The 17,671-nt window shown below is 37.5% G+C and overlaps 1 protein-coding gene across 7 annotated transcripts in view; it reads right to left on the reverse strand.

The window, feature by feature from the left end:
- FBXW11 (F-box and WD repeat domain containing 11) overlaps positions 1 to 17,671 on the reverse strand; it is a 130,894-nt gene that overhangs the window by 29,701 nt on the left and 83,522 nt on the right. For all 7 annotated transcript variants that reach the window (XM_012765487.3, XM_012765485.3, XM_012765488.3 and 4 more), the window contains 3 exons: positions 9,438 to 9,624; positions 8,511 to 8,601; positions 640 to 777 (listed from right to left, as the gene is read on the reverse strand). In XM_012765487.3, coding sequence (XP_012620941.1) covers positions 640 to 777; positions 8,511 to 8,601; positions 9,438 to 9,624 — 416 coding nt within the window. The remainder of the gene's footprint in view (positions 1 to 639; positions 778 to 8,510; positions 8,602 to 9,437; positions 9,625 to 17,671) is intronic.

Genomic DNA, 17,671 nt, shown 5'->3' on the forward strand with positions numbered 1-17,671 from the left:
AGAACTGTTCTGTATCTTGATTGTTTCAGTTACATACTTTTGTGTGTTTGTCAAAATTCATGGAATTTTACACCCAAAAAGTGTGAACTTCTTTGTATGTAAATTATAACAGAATTCAATGTTTTCTTAAATATAAGGAAATAAACTACAAATAATATAAAATAAAATCTGTTAGATCAGATTTAAACAGAGAGACATCATCCAGTTTATCTACTACTGAAAAGTGAATGAAAACAATATAAATTACTCTATCATTCTCTTATATTATTATCTTGTATTATTATTATTATTATTATCTCAGAAACCATAAAAGGTAATGACTTTGATTTACAGGCAAACTAGCAACCCTCTCACGAGCAAGCAAAGTAATCAAGAGCCCTGTGATACTATGATACTTTCTATTTACACCTAACACAAAATATAGAATGTGAATGTGCTTAGAGGCAGATAAGAAGTGAGACAATCCAGGTCTTGTATTGGCTACAGGGAAATGCTCTGGCTCTAGTTCTGTAGAACCACACTGCCAAGATTGAGTGGAAGAGATAAAAACCAATCTGAAGTAAATGGAAAGATTGTCATAACTAGTGTCTAACACATTACCATGATTCTAAAAATAATACATACAAAATTGTCATTCACCTTAATAGAATTATCTCGTAGGCCGCTGATAATCTTTTCATCATCATACTGTAAACAGTAGACACCTTTACTATTTTCAGACCGGCACTGAATCCTCTGCAAGTTGTGTCGTCCACACCGCCAGTTAGATTCTATAGTCTATGGGAAAAAGGAGACAAGAGATGAGTTTTTATGAATCAACTGTTCTATTACGCTTCAGACTTTGGCATTGCTTCCAGAAACAGCATACCACTGATACCCCAATCTTGGTTTGCATAAATGTCTGTGAATAGGAATCATGCTCTTTTCCAAGTAAAACATTAGCCCAACAATGTTTTTTCTCAAACTTTCCCTGCCCGTCTGGCAAATACCACAGGATTTCCTATGAGTTTTGGGTTGGGTTTGGGGGAAAAAATGGCCTAGACAGAATTCAATATGTTTAAGGAATGCCATTTATACCCAAAACACACAAATAAATAATAACTCATTGTGTTGCTCCCTAATGCCAATTAAAATATTTGGCAAAAGACTGCCATCACCATTAATAAGCATATATTGACAATCTACATATCCAAACAAAGTATTGTCTTGATCACTAAGGAAAGATATTGAGCAACTACTATGCCAACTACATAGAAAGAATTTTGTTTGTTACTTTTAATCTCCCACCAGACTGAAATTTCTTCAGAGTGAGAGCGGTACATTTAAGCCCTAGATTCTTATTCTTTCATCATGCATGCAACGTTCACTGAGCTGTTAATATAGCCCAGGTACTGTGCTAGGCACTGGGGACACAAACATCAACAGGAAGCTATGCATTCAGGGCGGCAGCACTCCAGTATCTGTAACTAGATATACTCTAAGTTTATTTGGTTAAATGACCCATGCAATAACCGTGGAAGGAAATCCTTATTATCTCCCTTTTACAAACAAGGAAACAGTTTAATTTGCATACAGCCACAAAACCAGTACTTGAACCTACTGGAAATTACATCTAGTTCTTTCTGACTCCGAGCCCATGCTCTTGCTACTAAGACATTCAATGCCTATAAGAAGGATGGTCCTAGCTCTTCAGGTAGTGCACCCAGAACATAAGAAGATCAGAAATAATTCCAGATAAAATATAAGTACCAAATGAGTAAAAAATAAAACAAAACAAAAAAACCTGTTAAGTGCTGCAGGACTTGAGATAAAGAGCACTATGGCCTGATACCACTGGGCCAAGTTTAATGAGGAAGTGGGTCATGCGCAGAGCACTAAGACCAAATCTCTGGTAGAAGATATGAGGGATTTTTCAGGATCAAAAGATACGATGGATGTCTCTACTAAGAGCAACGAAAGTCTGAATTCCCGATCCTTGAAATTAGGGGACAATAGGGACTACAATAACTGCTTACACTTCGGTTCAAAATTATCTCTGAGCAGCTAAAAGTTTAATTACTTCCTTTGTTGAAGAAGGAGATAAATCTCATCTTTATTTACAATAAGCACTTAATTACTGGCTCAGCTTACATCTAACAAACCATATTTCCTCTTATTTCGAAGGCAGTATGCTTCTGTACACTGTACTGTAAAATGTTAAAATTTATTGAATGCTACCATGCCAGGCACTAATCTTTCCTAACACTATGCTATGCACCTTATATATTTTGTAGCTAATTTATTTATCATAACTCTGTAGCAGGAATTACTGTCCATATTTTATAGAAAAAGAAATGGAGGGTTGGAGATATACTTTAAAGGAAATGTTACCATCATTTTATGGCCCCAGTGCTTAGCAAGGGTCTTGGAAATATGACAGAGCTTCCATACACATCTGTGAGAGAGGGGCAGGATGGAATACTTCCAACACCAAAGGGATACAAGGAGATGCCATGGAGATGCCAGGAGAGAAGAAATGTTCACCTGCCATTCTGCTACCAAGACGGTACTTCCTATTCTGGGTCATCGTGTCTAGTAACTTGGTAAAATGTCAAACATGTAAGACCACATTGCTAAACCAAAAAGATTAATTCACCCCACCTCTGCTACCTCTATGAAAGGAGACAACAGATCTATCAGAATAAGCAACTTTTTAAAAGGGGGTCAAGAATATAATGCATTTCTTAAACTGAACCCAATGCTTCAGATAATTTAGAGAAACAATGTATTTTCAGATAGTGACTGAGCCACCTCAACATGCTAAGCATTCCAGGAAAATGCTGACTTAGAAGGCACATGTACTGGTAACAAGTCTAATTCGTGGCCAGTAACTCTTGGCAGTAGTTACCAACACTCAGGCTATATCCTCTGGAGGCCCACAGAGCTGCTGCAGAATACATGACTTCATATGAACCTAAAGTATGACAAAGATTAATATACCTCATGACTTACATATATATCAGCTGTTATTTTTAAAATCATATAGCAGTCAGGCGTGGTGGCTCACGCCTGTAATCCTAACACTCTGGGAGGCTGAGGTGGGAGGACTGCTTGAGGTCAGGAGTTTAAGGCCAGCCTGAGTGAAAGCGACACCCCGTCTCCACTAAAAATAGAAAAAATTAGCCAGGGGTGGCAGTGTGTACCTGTAGTCCCAGATCCTTGGAAGTCTGAGGCAGGAGAATCACTCTAGCCCAAGAGTTTGAGGTTGCTGTGAGCCAGGCTGATACCACAGCAGTCTAGCCTGGGCAACAGAGTCTCAAAAAAAAACAATCTGTCTTACAAAAAAAATTCACATGGCTGTTCCTAGGTTTAAAACATATACAACTGCTTTATAATGCTACTGAATCAGTAAGTAGCTTTGTTATTCCATGTACTTTAATGAAAAGAAAAAGCACATTTACTATCACATGGGAATTTTGGGGGTGGGAGGGGGATTTCTTTTTTAACCTAAAAAGAAGGGAGGTGGGGGAAATCCCCATACCAAAAAGAATTTCCCACATACACTCCTACTACTCTAATATGTTTTCCAGAACTGGGTGACTTGGTTACCATCTTTTACTATACCTAAAGTCCTGAAGACAAGAGCAGAGAAAACAACAGAGAGGAGCTGGAGTCAGGCTGCAGGGTCAGCCTGTGAAACATCAGTCCTCTGAGATGTCTGGACAGAGAACAACACCTGACATTGACCTTCAAACAAGAGCTAGAGGACAGTGTATCAGCTCTGCTATTTAACAGATACCACACTCTCATTCTAAGTCAAATGAAAGTCAGCAAATGGCTTGGCTTCTTTACACTTATAAAAAGTCTAATTCTCTCAAATACGTTTCTGAATTTTAAAAGAAAAAGTATGCCAAACAATTCTTGATGTGCCATTTTAGGAAGTCCCCACTTAGAGTGGTTTTAAAAATCATTAGTTTTCTGAATCCCAAGACAAGTGTAGCTTGTTCTGAAAAGCATGAGAACCAGATCAGTGAGTCGTTGGCTTTGCTGCACACCAACCCTGGGTAATTCCTGAGACTGCACTGTTCCCAATTCCCAAGGCCACCCACACAAGAAAGCAGCACTTCTGCTGACTATGCCTGCCTAAGAAACTACTCCCATGTCTGACAACCTCGACTCTTACTTAAATGCTTATAAGCCGGGTCTTTTTTAGAAAAACTAGAAAACTAGACCTTTAAAACTGGCAGGCAGCCCACTGTGGTAGAAAATACTAAGGTCAAGTAGCAGCTTTGGCAAATGACTTTCACCATCTGAGCAGCAGTTTCCTCCTCTGCAAAAAATGGCAATATCTACTCTCTCATAACTACTATAAGGTTCAAATGAGATTACATATATAAAATTCTCATCATAGTGCCAGCAAATGGTAGCAGTTATGTTCTTCCTCAGTCCTTGAGAACACTGACCAAAAATAGTGGGGTGTGAACAACAACAACAAAATCTTCTAGCCAAACTGTCAGGAATTGTTGTTTCAGTCTAGGCTGATATTTAATGCCAATAAGCCGAGCTTTCCTTAACCATTCCCAGGAAGGGGCCCAGCCTTCAAATGGAATTCAGCTGTTACCTTAATGGCAGCAGCAGGAATACAGTTCATACACAGGTGCACCTCTTTACATATGTGGATACCTACCATTTCACTTAGCCATCATGTGGTATGGCTACCGTAGAGGAATATTTCATGTTTTGAGAACTTGTAAAATCCCCTTACCTTATTCTGTGCAAGTTTTCAAAACACTGGGAAAGTAGCCATGATACACAGAGTATACAGAGGCATTTAAATTGGCAATAGAGTAAAAACAGATGTCTGAGTATGGAGGAATAACATTATTTTTAGAAGCTTAAACACAACTGGGTGGTGGGCAAGTTTCGACATTTTCTGGTCAGGACAATGTTAATATCAAGTTTGCAAACCACAAAAAAGCTCCCCACTTTCCCTGAATAAAATATGGCTTATTAAAAGGTGCAATACAACACACCATCCCTTCTCCCAGTGGTCTGTCCAAGAACACTTCAAAGGCTTCCATGAAGTGAATAAAGAGAAGAAAAAGGTATATTACATGAAGGAATTTGTTGCTATTCTGAAATGGCAAAAAGAAAAATCCAAGTTTAAAACATCAGAACTCAGTGACTACGTCTGTTATAACACCTCTCTTGGATACCTGGTGGCATGGTAGAATGGAAAGAGCATGGGCTTTGGAGTAAGGATCTCAGCTTTGACAATTTGAGGATTAAATCACAGTGGCAAAGTACCTAGCCGAAAGCCCACCATTAATAACAATAACAACAACAACTAAGACTCTAGATAGCAAAGGACAATATGGCTGCTTCTTTTAGGAGTAAGCCTCAGGTTTTCCAGAAATATCTCCTTAATTCAGAGGCCCTGTAAACCCCCTGTATGTGAGGCAAGAACACCAGGAGAGATGAACCTTTGCAAGAAGCTAAGAATGCATACTTATTCTTCCCAAACTGCCTTTCTCACACCCTCATTTTCTGAATAATAGGAGCTGGCCACACTATACCAGGTTCTCTACTTTTTCCTTAAAATGGAGCCAATTTCTGGCGGGTCAATATAGTAGACCAAGTTCAGAGAAGAACATTTCCTCTCTGTTCATCAGAGTCAAATCTGGGAATAGATGGATTATAGGAGCAAGCATGTTGAGCCACACTGTCAAAGTAGAAAAAGAAGGAAAAAAGAAAAAGGTTGTGAACCGGCAACCTTGCAAAGTATAAGGGAAAAAACACAAGAGATTCTGAAGCTATGTGTGGACAAATGGGGAGGGAGGGAGACATAAACATCCACTTGACATTATGGGTATAATTTATCTTTTGGCAATGTGTTTAAAATCTTTTATAAAGCACTACCTTTCCTGTAACTAAACTTATATATATTTTTTCAACTAGTAATCAAGGACACTGAGTATTCACCAACTAGAGAAAGAAGACCACCTTGAAATTCTGCAGGCATAAAACATGCCTTTCTTCCTCACTTCTTTAATTTTCCACTTGGAAAATGACAAACAACTTTAAGCCTAGAGCTACACAGACCTCAGTTAAAATCCCATCCCATCTCTTCTTCTGAAATGTGCAGCAAGTTCTAAAACTCCTTTTAGTCTCAGTTTACCCTTATTACAAATAGGAATAATAATATGTACCTTGTTGTATAAATTAAATGCAATAGTCTATGTAAATCACCCAACATAGTTCATGATATAACATAAGGGCTCAAAAAAAGATACTTAAAATTACTATATTCTGCTTATGAGGGTTTCATGCCAGCCATATGAGCACAGCCAAGCTTATGAGAGGCTCTCATTTGATCCATGGATCACTAAAAGAACTCTTTACAGGTATGTCTACCCTGGACAGAATAAAACATACTCCCCTAACAGAAGTAAAGAATTCTATTTTGATGTGGTACCAATGATCTGTTTTATAAAGAAAAATGTATTCAGGGCAGAAGAGTATAAGGTTGATCACAAACTTCATTACACACTAGCTGTGTGATCTTGAGCAAGAAGTTTAACCTTTTTAAGACTCAGTTTCCTCAACTTTAAATAAGGACTTGGCTCACCTTTCAAATTTTGCCCAGAATGTTAAATGAGAAAATGTATTATAAAGTGCTTAACAAAGTATCTGGCACAAGTAAATGCAGTTAGTGACACATTATTTTTATCATTATTACCAGTAGTGAACATACCAAAGTATTTAATGAAAACATCATCCCTTACACTAGGAGATCTAGCCCACAAAAATCTGGAGGAGACTCTTGTGGCCAACCAGTGGGTTTTCCCAAACCACGCTTTAAGAACCACTGGTTAGACCACCATGATGTAGAGGTTTTGTGTCAAACATGATTTTCCCCCATAGTTTTGTTTCCCCTCACATCTGCCTCCTCTGCTAACTTTAACATATCATTTCAGCCTAAGGAAATGGTTACGGTAGGTGGTGTCACATATTGCCACGCCACAGAATACCGAGTTGATACTGCCGATTATAACAGTAGTCATGAGGATTAGAATAAATAACCTAAGTCACCAAATCTTCAACTTGATCAAAGTTCTTCCAGAACTTCCAAAGTTCTTCCACAGTTCTTCCAGAGTTCCTATTTATCCATGATTAGCTTTAAACACTGCCCTCAAAATAAATGACTTCATAAAATTAGTCAAGATATCTATAGATACTTTGTAAATAGCTGAATTCCCTCCAAGGGCCAAAAAAAACCAAAAAACAGAGAGTAATATCATTTCTAAGATGTGTACACAAGTAATGTCTTAGTACAACTATCTAGGAGTAAGAGATACCCCCTCTCTCCTAAAACACACACACCCTAACCTAAGATTAAAGTTAACACTACATCATAGCTACTAACATTATACGGGCAAGTTATTCTACGTTTTGTAAGTTTTGCCAATGGATCAATTAATTCCTAAACTTTATGATTTGTCTGGCAGAAGTTTTAAATTAATTAACTCTCCCTAAAAGGTTACTTTATGGGTCATTTTAGAGAGCAGAATACTCAAGACAGGGTTTGTGTTTTGAATAATGATATTCCAGTCACATTCAGATTTACCATTAATGGAATGATTCCATTAGTTCACATCTGCCTGAAGTGGGGAGGGAAGGACTCCAAAAAAGCACATGTTTCTCCATTAATGAATTTTGGCACAATAACTTTTATGTCTGTCACCTGGGGGAGAGGATTACTTCACATTTGGGAAACTGAGTATAACTTTATGGGTGATACTGCATTGCCTAGCAAAGGCTAAACTTTTCTGCCAAGGAGGAAATAGTGAAGTAACCAAGACCTGCCAAGAACACATGTGAAAGAGTTAATGAGAAATGCCTGTGCATGTCTTTCCTGGTTCAAGGAAAAAGGCTAAATAATAAAACTAAACTAATTAGAACACATGAACAATATCAAACATCTCCAATGTTTCTCATCAAGTTTACAGAGTTTTACTGGTCTGGTGAAGTTACACTCAAATCCAAAATGGTCCAGGAGCATAATTTGCTCTATAAAATCCACTTAACTATTGCTTAGTATGATTTCTGAGTTGTTTTTATGAAAAAACTATGGGCAATTTACAGAGGAAACTGTAGGAACTGTAGGAAATGTGCCTTCTCCAGTCCTCTAGAGATGGCTAAAAATGTAAAACTATGCTTACCTAAAAAAACTGGGCTTTGGATTTTGGAAAATTTCTCAAATTAGAATAAAAGGTTGATTTTGGATTAAGGTTTTAATTAACTGGCAGCCTTGCAGAAGCATTTCATGTTTGAGAAAAGTTAGGTATTTTTTTTGCAAAAGACATTATCTGCCCTGCAGAATACCTTTGATTATACATTTACTCCAAAAGCTCAACTTTTAAAAAAATTGCTAGTTCCATGATTTTAAAACAAAAGAAAACTCTAAGGCAACATAAAAAGTTGAGAACAAGACACAAAGAGCCCATAAAACAGATAAATCATAAAGTTACCTCTATATCCTGGATTATCTTTGGGTATAATGACCTATAAAATGAATTGGGAGGGCCATCTGTGGGTCTGTTTTTAAACAGGTACTGATCCCTGGCAAATAAAAACAAACAGATGTTACATTTTTGCACATAAAAGGGTGAATTTTATTCAAACATGGTACTGACAAAAATATATCTTTTATGTCTTTTAACTTGCATTGAGCTTGAACAGTTTAAAAGTGGGATTTCTGACCATGAAACTTACATGTTAGAGACAAGTTTTGTTTTTTTTCTGAGTACCGGTACACAATAATCTAGCCTTTCATTCTATAGAGTTTAATAAAAAGTGTTAATGCAGCTTTGTGAAAAATTGAACTTAGTACACATCAAACTTTCTCCCATAAAGAAAATACAGCCCTAACCCTCCCTGACATCACCCCCTTAACTTCCATCTGTAGCCCTGTCTTTCTCTATGCTGACTGGGCCATACAGCATAGAGCCATAAAGCTGCAGTTAAGTTAATGGGTTTTCCCTAAAGAATCCTGTTGCTGTACCTCCCATATTCTCAACCAAGAGCAGTAACAAATAGCAAAATGGCATTTCTTGACTTTCTCATACTTGCATCTTATCTATCTTTTTGGCGAGAGTATCATCACCTAATTAAAATGTGAAGGAAAAAGCATAAACACAGCTTTGAAAAGCCAAATCACTCATTCAAACCATACAACACTTCCTAAGAGTTAATAAATATAAACAAATTCACATTTCAGAAGGGGAAATCCTAACAGCTTTAACTTTTTTTTTTTAACTCTTGGCCACTCATTTTCCCCCTTATTTAAGAGACGCCAACACATTTGCAAGTATAATTGCCTTTATTCATGCCTTTAATCATGGTGACCATGTGTCAAAGAAACTTTTTTCAAGGGAACAAGCAACCCAAGTACTTACCACCCTCTTCTTTCTGAAAGTCCCTTCCATAGAGGATCAGTGCGTACCATTCGTTCAATTAGCTTCTTCCAAAGCATTCCTTCTGAGATCACTCGCTGCCATTCTTTACATACCAGTTCTGCTGCACACAGAGACCTGGCATCCAGGTAGGAAAGAATGTTTTCTGCTATGTGATCTAAGCCTTGCTCTACAAAACAGAAAAGGGAATGAAGGAATGGGAAGGGAGATGGAAATGTACCAGCCATCCGTTTCCTTAAAGATAAAAAGAATAAAGGAATCCTGAACTAGGTAAAATATTTAATACCTAAGTAATATCAAAAGTTCTACAGATACATTAAATGCACGAGTACATAAACATATACACTTTTTTTGGCTCTGACTTTTTATGATTAAAAAAATTGATAACAACTGTTCTTTGTGTAAAATCTGACCTTGGACAGTTCTGTATTTGTTAGATATTATGATATTCATAATATAATGATATTATGATACATGAAAATAAGAGTTATTTTCATTGTCTTTTATATAACTCTTACAAAATCCCTATGAAGTAATGATGCCCCAAATTTTACAAATGAAGCACAAATAGGTAAAGCATTCAAGGTTTTACACTACTCAGTGGTAAAGCCAAGCCCAGAACTCAGATGTCTTGCTTTAAAGTTTTTAATTATCCCCCTCTGATTCACTGCCTCTCATAACAAATTGTATCTCATTAATCCACACCCTCTGTGAATTCCTGAGAGCTAAGGAAATCTATCTTTAAAAACTTAGGGAAAGTTAAATTACAACCCCAGAGTTAAAGTCAGTTGTGCTTAGATGTTTTTCTTTTGGGGGAGGGTCAAGCTTTTCATCTTCTTTTTGCGGATATCCTATTTTCTGTTCCTAAATGGATAGTAAAAATCCTCAAATTCAGGAGGCACATGTCTACAAATTCTAGACCTTAGAGGTTATTGGGTTCAACCTCTCACAGAATGCAAAGGTTCTCTCAAAGACAACCACTCAAGATTCAGCCTCTGCCGGACATTCACAATGGGAAGAAGATCACTATGGTCAGCATTGTTGCCACCTGTGAACTCCCATCCTGTGGGTCTAGTCATGTCCTCTATAGCTACAAAAAATAAAGCTCATCTTATTCTGTGTAGGGAAGAGAGCACACAACATATAATCAGAAAATTCCAATTTCAAGTCCCAGGTTCACCACTTACTAGCTCTATGACCTGAAGCAAATACTGAAACAAAACTGTAACATTCCTGTGCCTTGATTTTCCACCATATAAAATGATATTCACTGGTAATAACTGTCCTTTCTCATGCTATCTGCAAAAATCAAGTTAAACAGTTTTATGAAAAGATCTGAAGACCATAAAACATTCTACAAGGTTAATATCTGTTCTCTTTTTCAAAACAAATAGAAGCAGTATAGTAGCACTAAACTTGGCATCAAAAGATCAGGGTGTAGGTAAATCATCAAATTTTCAGAGCCTCAATTTCCTCATCTTTATACAACGGGGATAATAATCTTTGCCCTATTTTAAAAATATCAAAATGAGACAATGCATTAAAAATGCTTTACAAACTAAGGTTTTCTTTAACTCTAAGAAGGACTATTGTTACCCTTTTGATTATGGTTTCAAGGCCCTTCATATATAAATTCTCCCACTCTAGACGAGATCTCATACTCAAACTATGGTCTGACAATGAAGACTACACTAGGACCACTATCCTTTTTTGCATTCATCATTATATTACAGTTAATGCAGTACTGCATTGCCTTCCTCTAATAGTCATCACAGCAGACTCTTAAGATGGCCATAAGTTAAAATAAAATCCTAGGCCTCTCCCCAAAAAACATTTCCCCTTAATTCTGTATTTATATATCTAGTTGGAAAGGTAGGGGACAGCTCTGTGCAGGAGTTTACATTTATCCTTACTATGAATCACCTTCAAAGCTTTATTTGACCCATCCATTTCAGTCTCTAGAATTCTGATTTTCATCATCCAGAAGAGCATGTTTTCCACACCAGCTGTGCATGATGGACTAATGTACTAAGTTTTTATCCTAAGTGGTTGGCAAACAGGTTAAATGGGTCAGAACCAAGGACAGCACCTATGACACTAGCCTTTCCCCTCCAGGCAATCACTGATGTATACATTCATTCACATTCACAGTACCTACACTGAATCACCAGCTCTGTATTCACCTGTGTATACTATTGCCCAGCCCATGTCTCTCTGTTTAGTGCTCTGAGACATTTGGAGAAACTGCCCCATAAAGACACTACCATCTTTACATCATTATTTCTGAACTACTAGTCTGATAACCTTATCCAAAAAGGAAATGAGGTGAATTTGGTATAGTTATTCTTCACGATCTCTTAATGGTGCTTACTACATAAAGTTGGTATTGCAATTTTTTTTTACATGTTGGCACTAGCTGCTTTGGGTCCCTTTTTAACATATTCAATCCATATTCACTATTTTAAAACATTATAAATTGTATATAAGCAAAAAATTTTAAATCTCTAATCCCCATATCCCAGAGATAATGTCTTTTAACATTCTGTATACCTTCTTCTAGGCTTACACAGCCATACACAATCTTTTCAGATGATGCTTAGCTTTTGAAATGCGTCTGAGAATTCTGCTAGAGTGCAACATTGAATTTAACAGGTAGAGCCCCCATATACACCGTCCCCAGTTCTTAAAACCAAGAAATCTGCTCATTAATCATCTCTGGGTGCTATCATGCAGGACTACCATGTGCAATAGTACAAGCTGTACAAGACCCAACTGCAGCCAGTACTTCTCCATACTGGTTCCCAATTACTTCTCAATGTTCCACAATTCTGAAAATCACAACCACAGGTTTTGTCACCATCCTAGCATATAATATATTTAGGCCTACTTATTTACGGGAACTACATGGTTCCTAAGCACCATAATGTCTTTCTTGACTACAACTTTTCTATCCTTTCTTGTTTTAAAGCCATTATTTTTAGTGAGGGAAAAAAACAGGTTAAATGAGAATGAAATGTGTTTTTTCCTTCCATTGTCACTATATCATCTATTCTAAGCACACTATCCCTTCATTCTTTATAATCTTGCTCCAAATAGTTGGTTATTTTATTTATTTTAAACTGTTTAACATTTTAGACAATTTTACATTATTTGGGGTTTGGTCTTCTTGGCACCATTCTCAAGGGTTCAGGCCACCTTCCTGTGTACCTCCATGATCATGTGCCCCTTTCTTCCATCCTCTGTTTACATAAAATCAGGGAAATCCATGTATAATCACATGTAGTTCTACTTAGGCCTCTCCATCACTAGGATTGACAAATTATTCATCAGAATTTCAAACTGCAGAATCTTCCGGCCCTCTTTAATCCTATCTTCATTTAAAGCCTCTTGCCATGGGCTAATAGACTTATTAGCTCTTCTTTTAATTTTTCTAATTCTGAGGTACTTATCTATCTTCCTTTTCTAGATTCTACACTTAGTATTAGAACATAGCCACTCTTAAAGGTTTATATTACTTCCATATCATTAATCTAATCTTCTTAATTGATTATAAACACACACCAAACCAATTTTCCTCTTGAGCCCTCTGCTCTCTGAGAGATAAAACAAATAGCAAGACAATGCATTAGACAGTTGCCTTTTCAGTCCTTAACAGCTGCAACATCCCTGTCATCTGTGTCTGAACTGAGAAAGCAGCACCCAAATCTTCTACCTAATTGTGTGGTCTATCACGTGGTAGAGCCTGCGTGGTTGTATCTGAATCGCTTAGGGTTACTGATTTTCAGAATAGCAATATAAACAGATTCCCCATGACTTCTCCTGACCTACTGAATCAGAATGCCCAGATAGTGAGGACCAGGAATTTGTATTTTTAAGAAGTGCCACTAGATAATTCTGACATGTTGGGAACTACTGGTTTATAGCAATGACATCCTTCTCAGTCCTGTTTGGTTCCCAACTCCCCCCCAATCAAGTGCTCACAACTAGGCTATCAATGAGTTTTTGTATAAGTAAATCCCTTACTAATGTATATTTCTCCCTCTTTCAAATGCCATCAGTCCAGTTAAGCAACATCTCAATCATATCTATGAGATTAGATTTATTTTCTTTGGTTAATACTTTAAATGTACTTCATCCTTCTAGGAAGCAACACATTTTAGTCTTGTAGAAGACGCACTGGCTGTAAAGTCAGATAATCTCGGCTGAGTCAGTGTTGTCAGCTGCTAGTTGTGCAACCTTAAGCAAATCAGTTTTCCTTTTAGATCTCCGTCTTCCATAACATAGGAATGATAGTTACGGAACGGATTATCCATATATGGATTACCTCATATAATTTGCACAATGAACCCACCGAAATAGGCACTCTCAATAACCCTCATTTTACATAGAAGGAATCTCCCAACCTTGTCAAGAAGGTTAATAAGATGATATACATAAAGAGCCAGATACATAACAAGTACTCAATAAATGTCAGTCTTTGTTCTCCTCTTCTCTCCCTCAAATACCCTTAGCTGATATCAATGGCCAAGGAGGCTACACATACACAATATTCTTCTTTGTTACTTTTTTCAGAGAAAATATTGCACATCTTCTCTAGCAAAAAGCTAAGCCCACTCTATTTTCTTGATATAAGTCCAATATCCCCTTAAATGTTTCAAGAATAATAGGAATCACACAATCTCTATTCAGGCACCTTAGAGCAGTCACTCCTAGGAGCCATGCAGACCTTATAACTTTCTGGTTTACTAAATAAGGTGGTCCATTTGCCTGGGCTAAAAAGTGCTTTGAGCTGTTAAAACTAGGCATTTTCTTAAGTACCTATGTCTGGTTCTCATTACTCTAACATGCTGAGACTCCTCCATCTCCCACCACCACCAACCTTCCCAAGGCAACAAGAGGACACATTATGGCCTCAGAAAATTGAGGCCATAATATGGCACACACATTACTGAAGAAGTGCTGCTGTTGCTAATTATAAGCACCAGATGAAAGTCTGGAAAAATTTCAATAATAAATTAAAACAATTAAAAGGCACAAATTTCAAAGCTCAATATGTAAATAACACTATATCAAAATGAAACTCAAATGTCAGTTCAATGCCCTTGACTACAGCTAGTTTTAACACAGCTGCTTAGATCATACAATTACAGAAACTATTATTATTTCAGAAATGCATTTCAAAGAGCAGTTGCAAAGAAACTTCCTTCCCCACCCACCACTGCTGTCCCTTCTTCCCCCTTCCTGGCCACAGATCCAGTTGTAAAATCTGAAGTTGGAAACATTTTTAAAGAAAACAATGCAATTCCTGACAGTAACAGTCAATCAATGGGCACCTTTCACTTGGAAACCACCAACCTAAGGATTCAGACAGAAATGAAGTGAAAAGAAGTCCAGGTCACAAAGCCCAACATCCAGGAAACAAAACAACAAAGTGGCACATACACCTTATATGATGTCAGGATGAATCAATTCGGAAATTAGTGGGTGAATAATTAAAACTTTCTAGCAATAAATCTTACTACCTCTGGAGAAGCAGGTGTTTCCTGCCCCTCTGGGCTTTTTTTTTTTTTTTAAGCTGCCATCGGTAGAGTACCCACTAGATGCCAGGCACATTATAACCATTACCTTTAATCCTCACAATATCCAATGTAGTATTATTATTCCCAGATATACGAGGAAACCGAGGCTCCAAAAACTGGGATCACATAGCTATGAAGTGTAGGGGCTGGGATTCAAACCAAGGGCCTGTCTCAACGCAACATCCCATACTGTCACGCTGGGTCTCTGGCCCTGTGCGCGGCCTGAAGCCTTAGTGATGCCCTGATTCCTTCACCATCTCCCAAGACCTTTGATTTAGTCTCATATTTACAGTCCATAATGATTTATCATCCTTACTAGGGCATAAGGCAAATGAATAAACCATGGCCAAGAAGCCAGTGTTTCAAAATTCTTAATTGCTTAGACACCTCACCAAATGGAACACCAATGCTTATCATCCTTTTTGAAGTACAATCTGCCTCTACTTTAAATACTATGAATTTTCCTGTTAACAACAGTTTTTACAAACCACAAACTTAGCCTGCAGAAATTGACACTGCAGACTAAACATTTACCATGATTTTTTGAAAAGCGTATCATAATTATCACTTTTTCCACTGAGCCAAAAGAAGCCAGAGACCACAAACATTCTCCATTTTCCCCATAGTGACAGGTACAATAGTCACAATAAGCACTAAAAAGCCAAAACTATAGACAATTTTTTTGTAGAACTAATGGTTTGCACAATCAAATGAAGTCTTAAGTTGACTGTCAATTTCAATAGAGTAAAATTCAAACTCAAGATGATCTACAGTAAAAGTGAAACACCAAACTAGTGTGATTCATAAATTGTTCCACACATTATTAAATTTAAGTATGAACACAGACATGGACCTATTCCTCCCCTAATGCTCTTAATGCAGGGTCTGTGTTAAGGTACTCATGCCAGGCTTAATCCAAGTCTACTAGATACTAACTAACACAATCAACTTGGCTAGCTTGTGCCCAGCTATTAGATTCATATGTATGATATATACTGACATATGTATATATGTTCAGATCAAATCTTGTTAAAACAAATAGCATTTTAACAAAAATATTTCCATGTCTTAGCCAATAGTCCATTCATTTCATGTAATATTCCATACCACAAAATTCTACTTTAACAGAGATATGGACAATGCTTTAAAATTCACTGTAATGAAAACTGAATTGTATGTAATTATACTAACCATATTTATATACATAACACATGTTCATCTGTTCTGCCTCCTCTCCAAGACTGTACACTCCCCAAGAGAAGCCGTTGCCTCTGAACTGTATATTCTACAAATCAAGAGAACTTCAACAGTGCCACCTTGTGGCTATTCTGCAAATACAAGGTGAGTACCCTGGCACTCTAAAACGTATGAAAAGCAAATTACAGGGAAGAAAATAAAACCAGAACGGTAGAAAACAAACAACAAACAGATTTGCTTGAGAAAAATGGAGGCATAAGCGCATTTAGTAAAAAGCACTTATGTGGAACAAGTACAACTGTCAACTCAAAAAACATCCTGTCTCTTCTTGGTGTGAGATGCAGCCTGATTACACAGGGTTCCTCTGAGTTCCAGCACTGCACATATATGTGTGCTCTCATTTTACTTCCATTCACCTATAATTCTTTCTCTCTCTTATACAATCAAAAGCACATCTTGGTCCCTTTCTCTCCCTCTTTCTTATAATTAAAAATGAATATTACTGAAGTGGGTTGTAATCCATGTATTCAATACTTAGGGCCAATTTAAGGAATTTTCCTTAGCCTGCGCATTAACTTTTGAACCAAATCCCACTATCACCCACACCATCACCACGGTAATCAAGACATATGATCATGGGAATCTCACCCAATTTCTCAGATCCTTGGCTTCCTAATCTATACAATGAGAAATAGGACTAATGGCTAAAATCCTGTTCAGCAATTAAATACCATGATTCTAGACAGGGTGTTTACTTTTATTTTCTAGAGATTCTAATGGAAGAAATGGGCAAGTCGTGCTACTTGTCAGCATAAAAAGAACAGTGGAGTCAAAATTTTGTAAGTTTTAGATGAGGGATTAAAAATCAGAAGCTGGCCTGTCAATTTGCAGCCCTAGGTTTCAGGCCTGAGCCCTGAGCCAGGGCCTGTTTGCTGAGGATGTACTTAGAACATGGAGTCCTGATGTTCTGCAAATCACAGACAGGATAAGGGAGGGGTTCCTCCCTTGGGGGCCATCCAGTAGCTCTGCCAGAGGTAGGGTAGTAGCAATGGCACTGACTCATCCCTGGCTATTTCTAGGCCTACGCTGATATGGCGGTTGTAACTACCATACTGATCACATCAGAGGAAAATGTTCTAGCCAGCATTCTCTTCAGTAGTGAAATCTGTTTATCTTACTTAGCCAAATTCAAGTTGAAATTTTTAAAAAGAAGACAGAGAGACAGAGACAGAAAAGAACTCATGAGTGATCCTAGCTACTCAACAGGCTGAGGCGAGAGGATCACTTGAGGTCAGGTGTTCAAGATCAGCCTAAGCAACATAGCAAGACCCCATCTCTACAAAAAAAAAAAATAGAAAAATTAGCCAGGTGTGGTGGCGCACGCCTATAGTCCCAGCTACCCAGGAGGCTGAGGCAAGAGGATTGCTTGAGCTCAGGAGT

Source organism: Microcebus murinus, chromosome 21 (genome assembly GCF_040939455.1).
Source record: "Microcebus murinus isolate Inina chromosome 21, M.murinus_Inina_mat1.0, whole genome shotgun sequence".
Lineage (NCBI taxonomy): Eukaryota > Metazoa > Chordata > Mammalia > Primates > Cheirogaleidae > Microcebus > Microcebus murinus.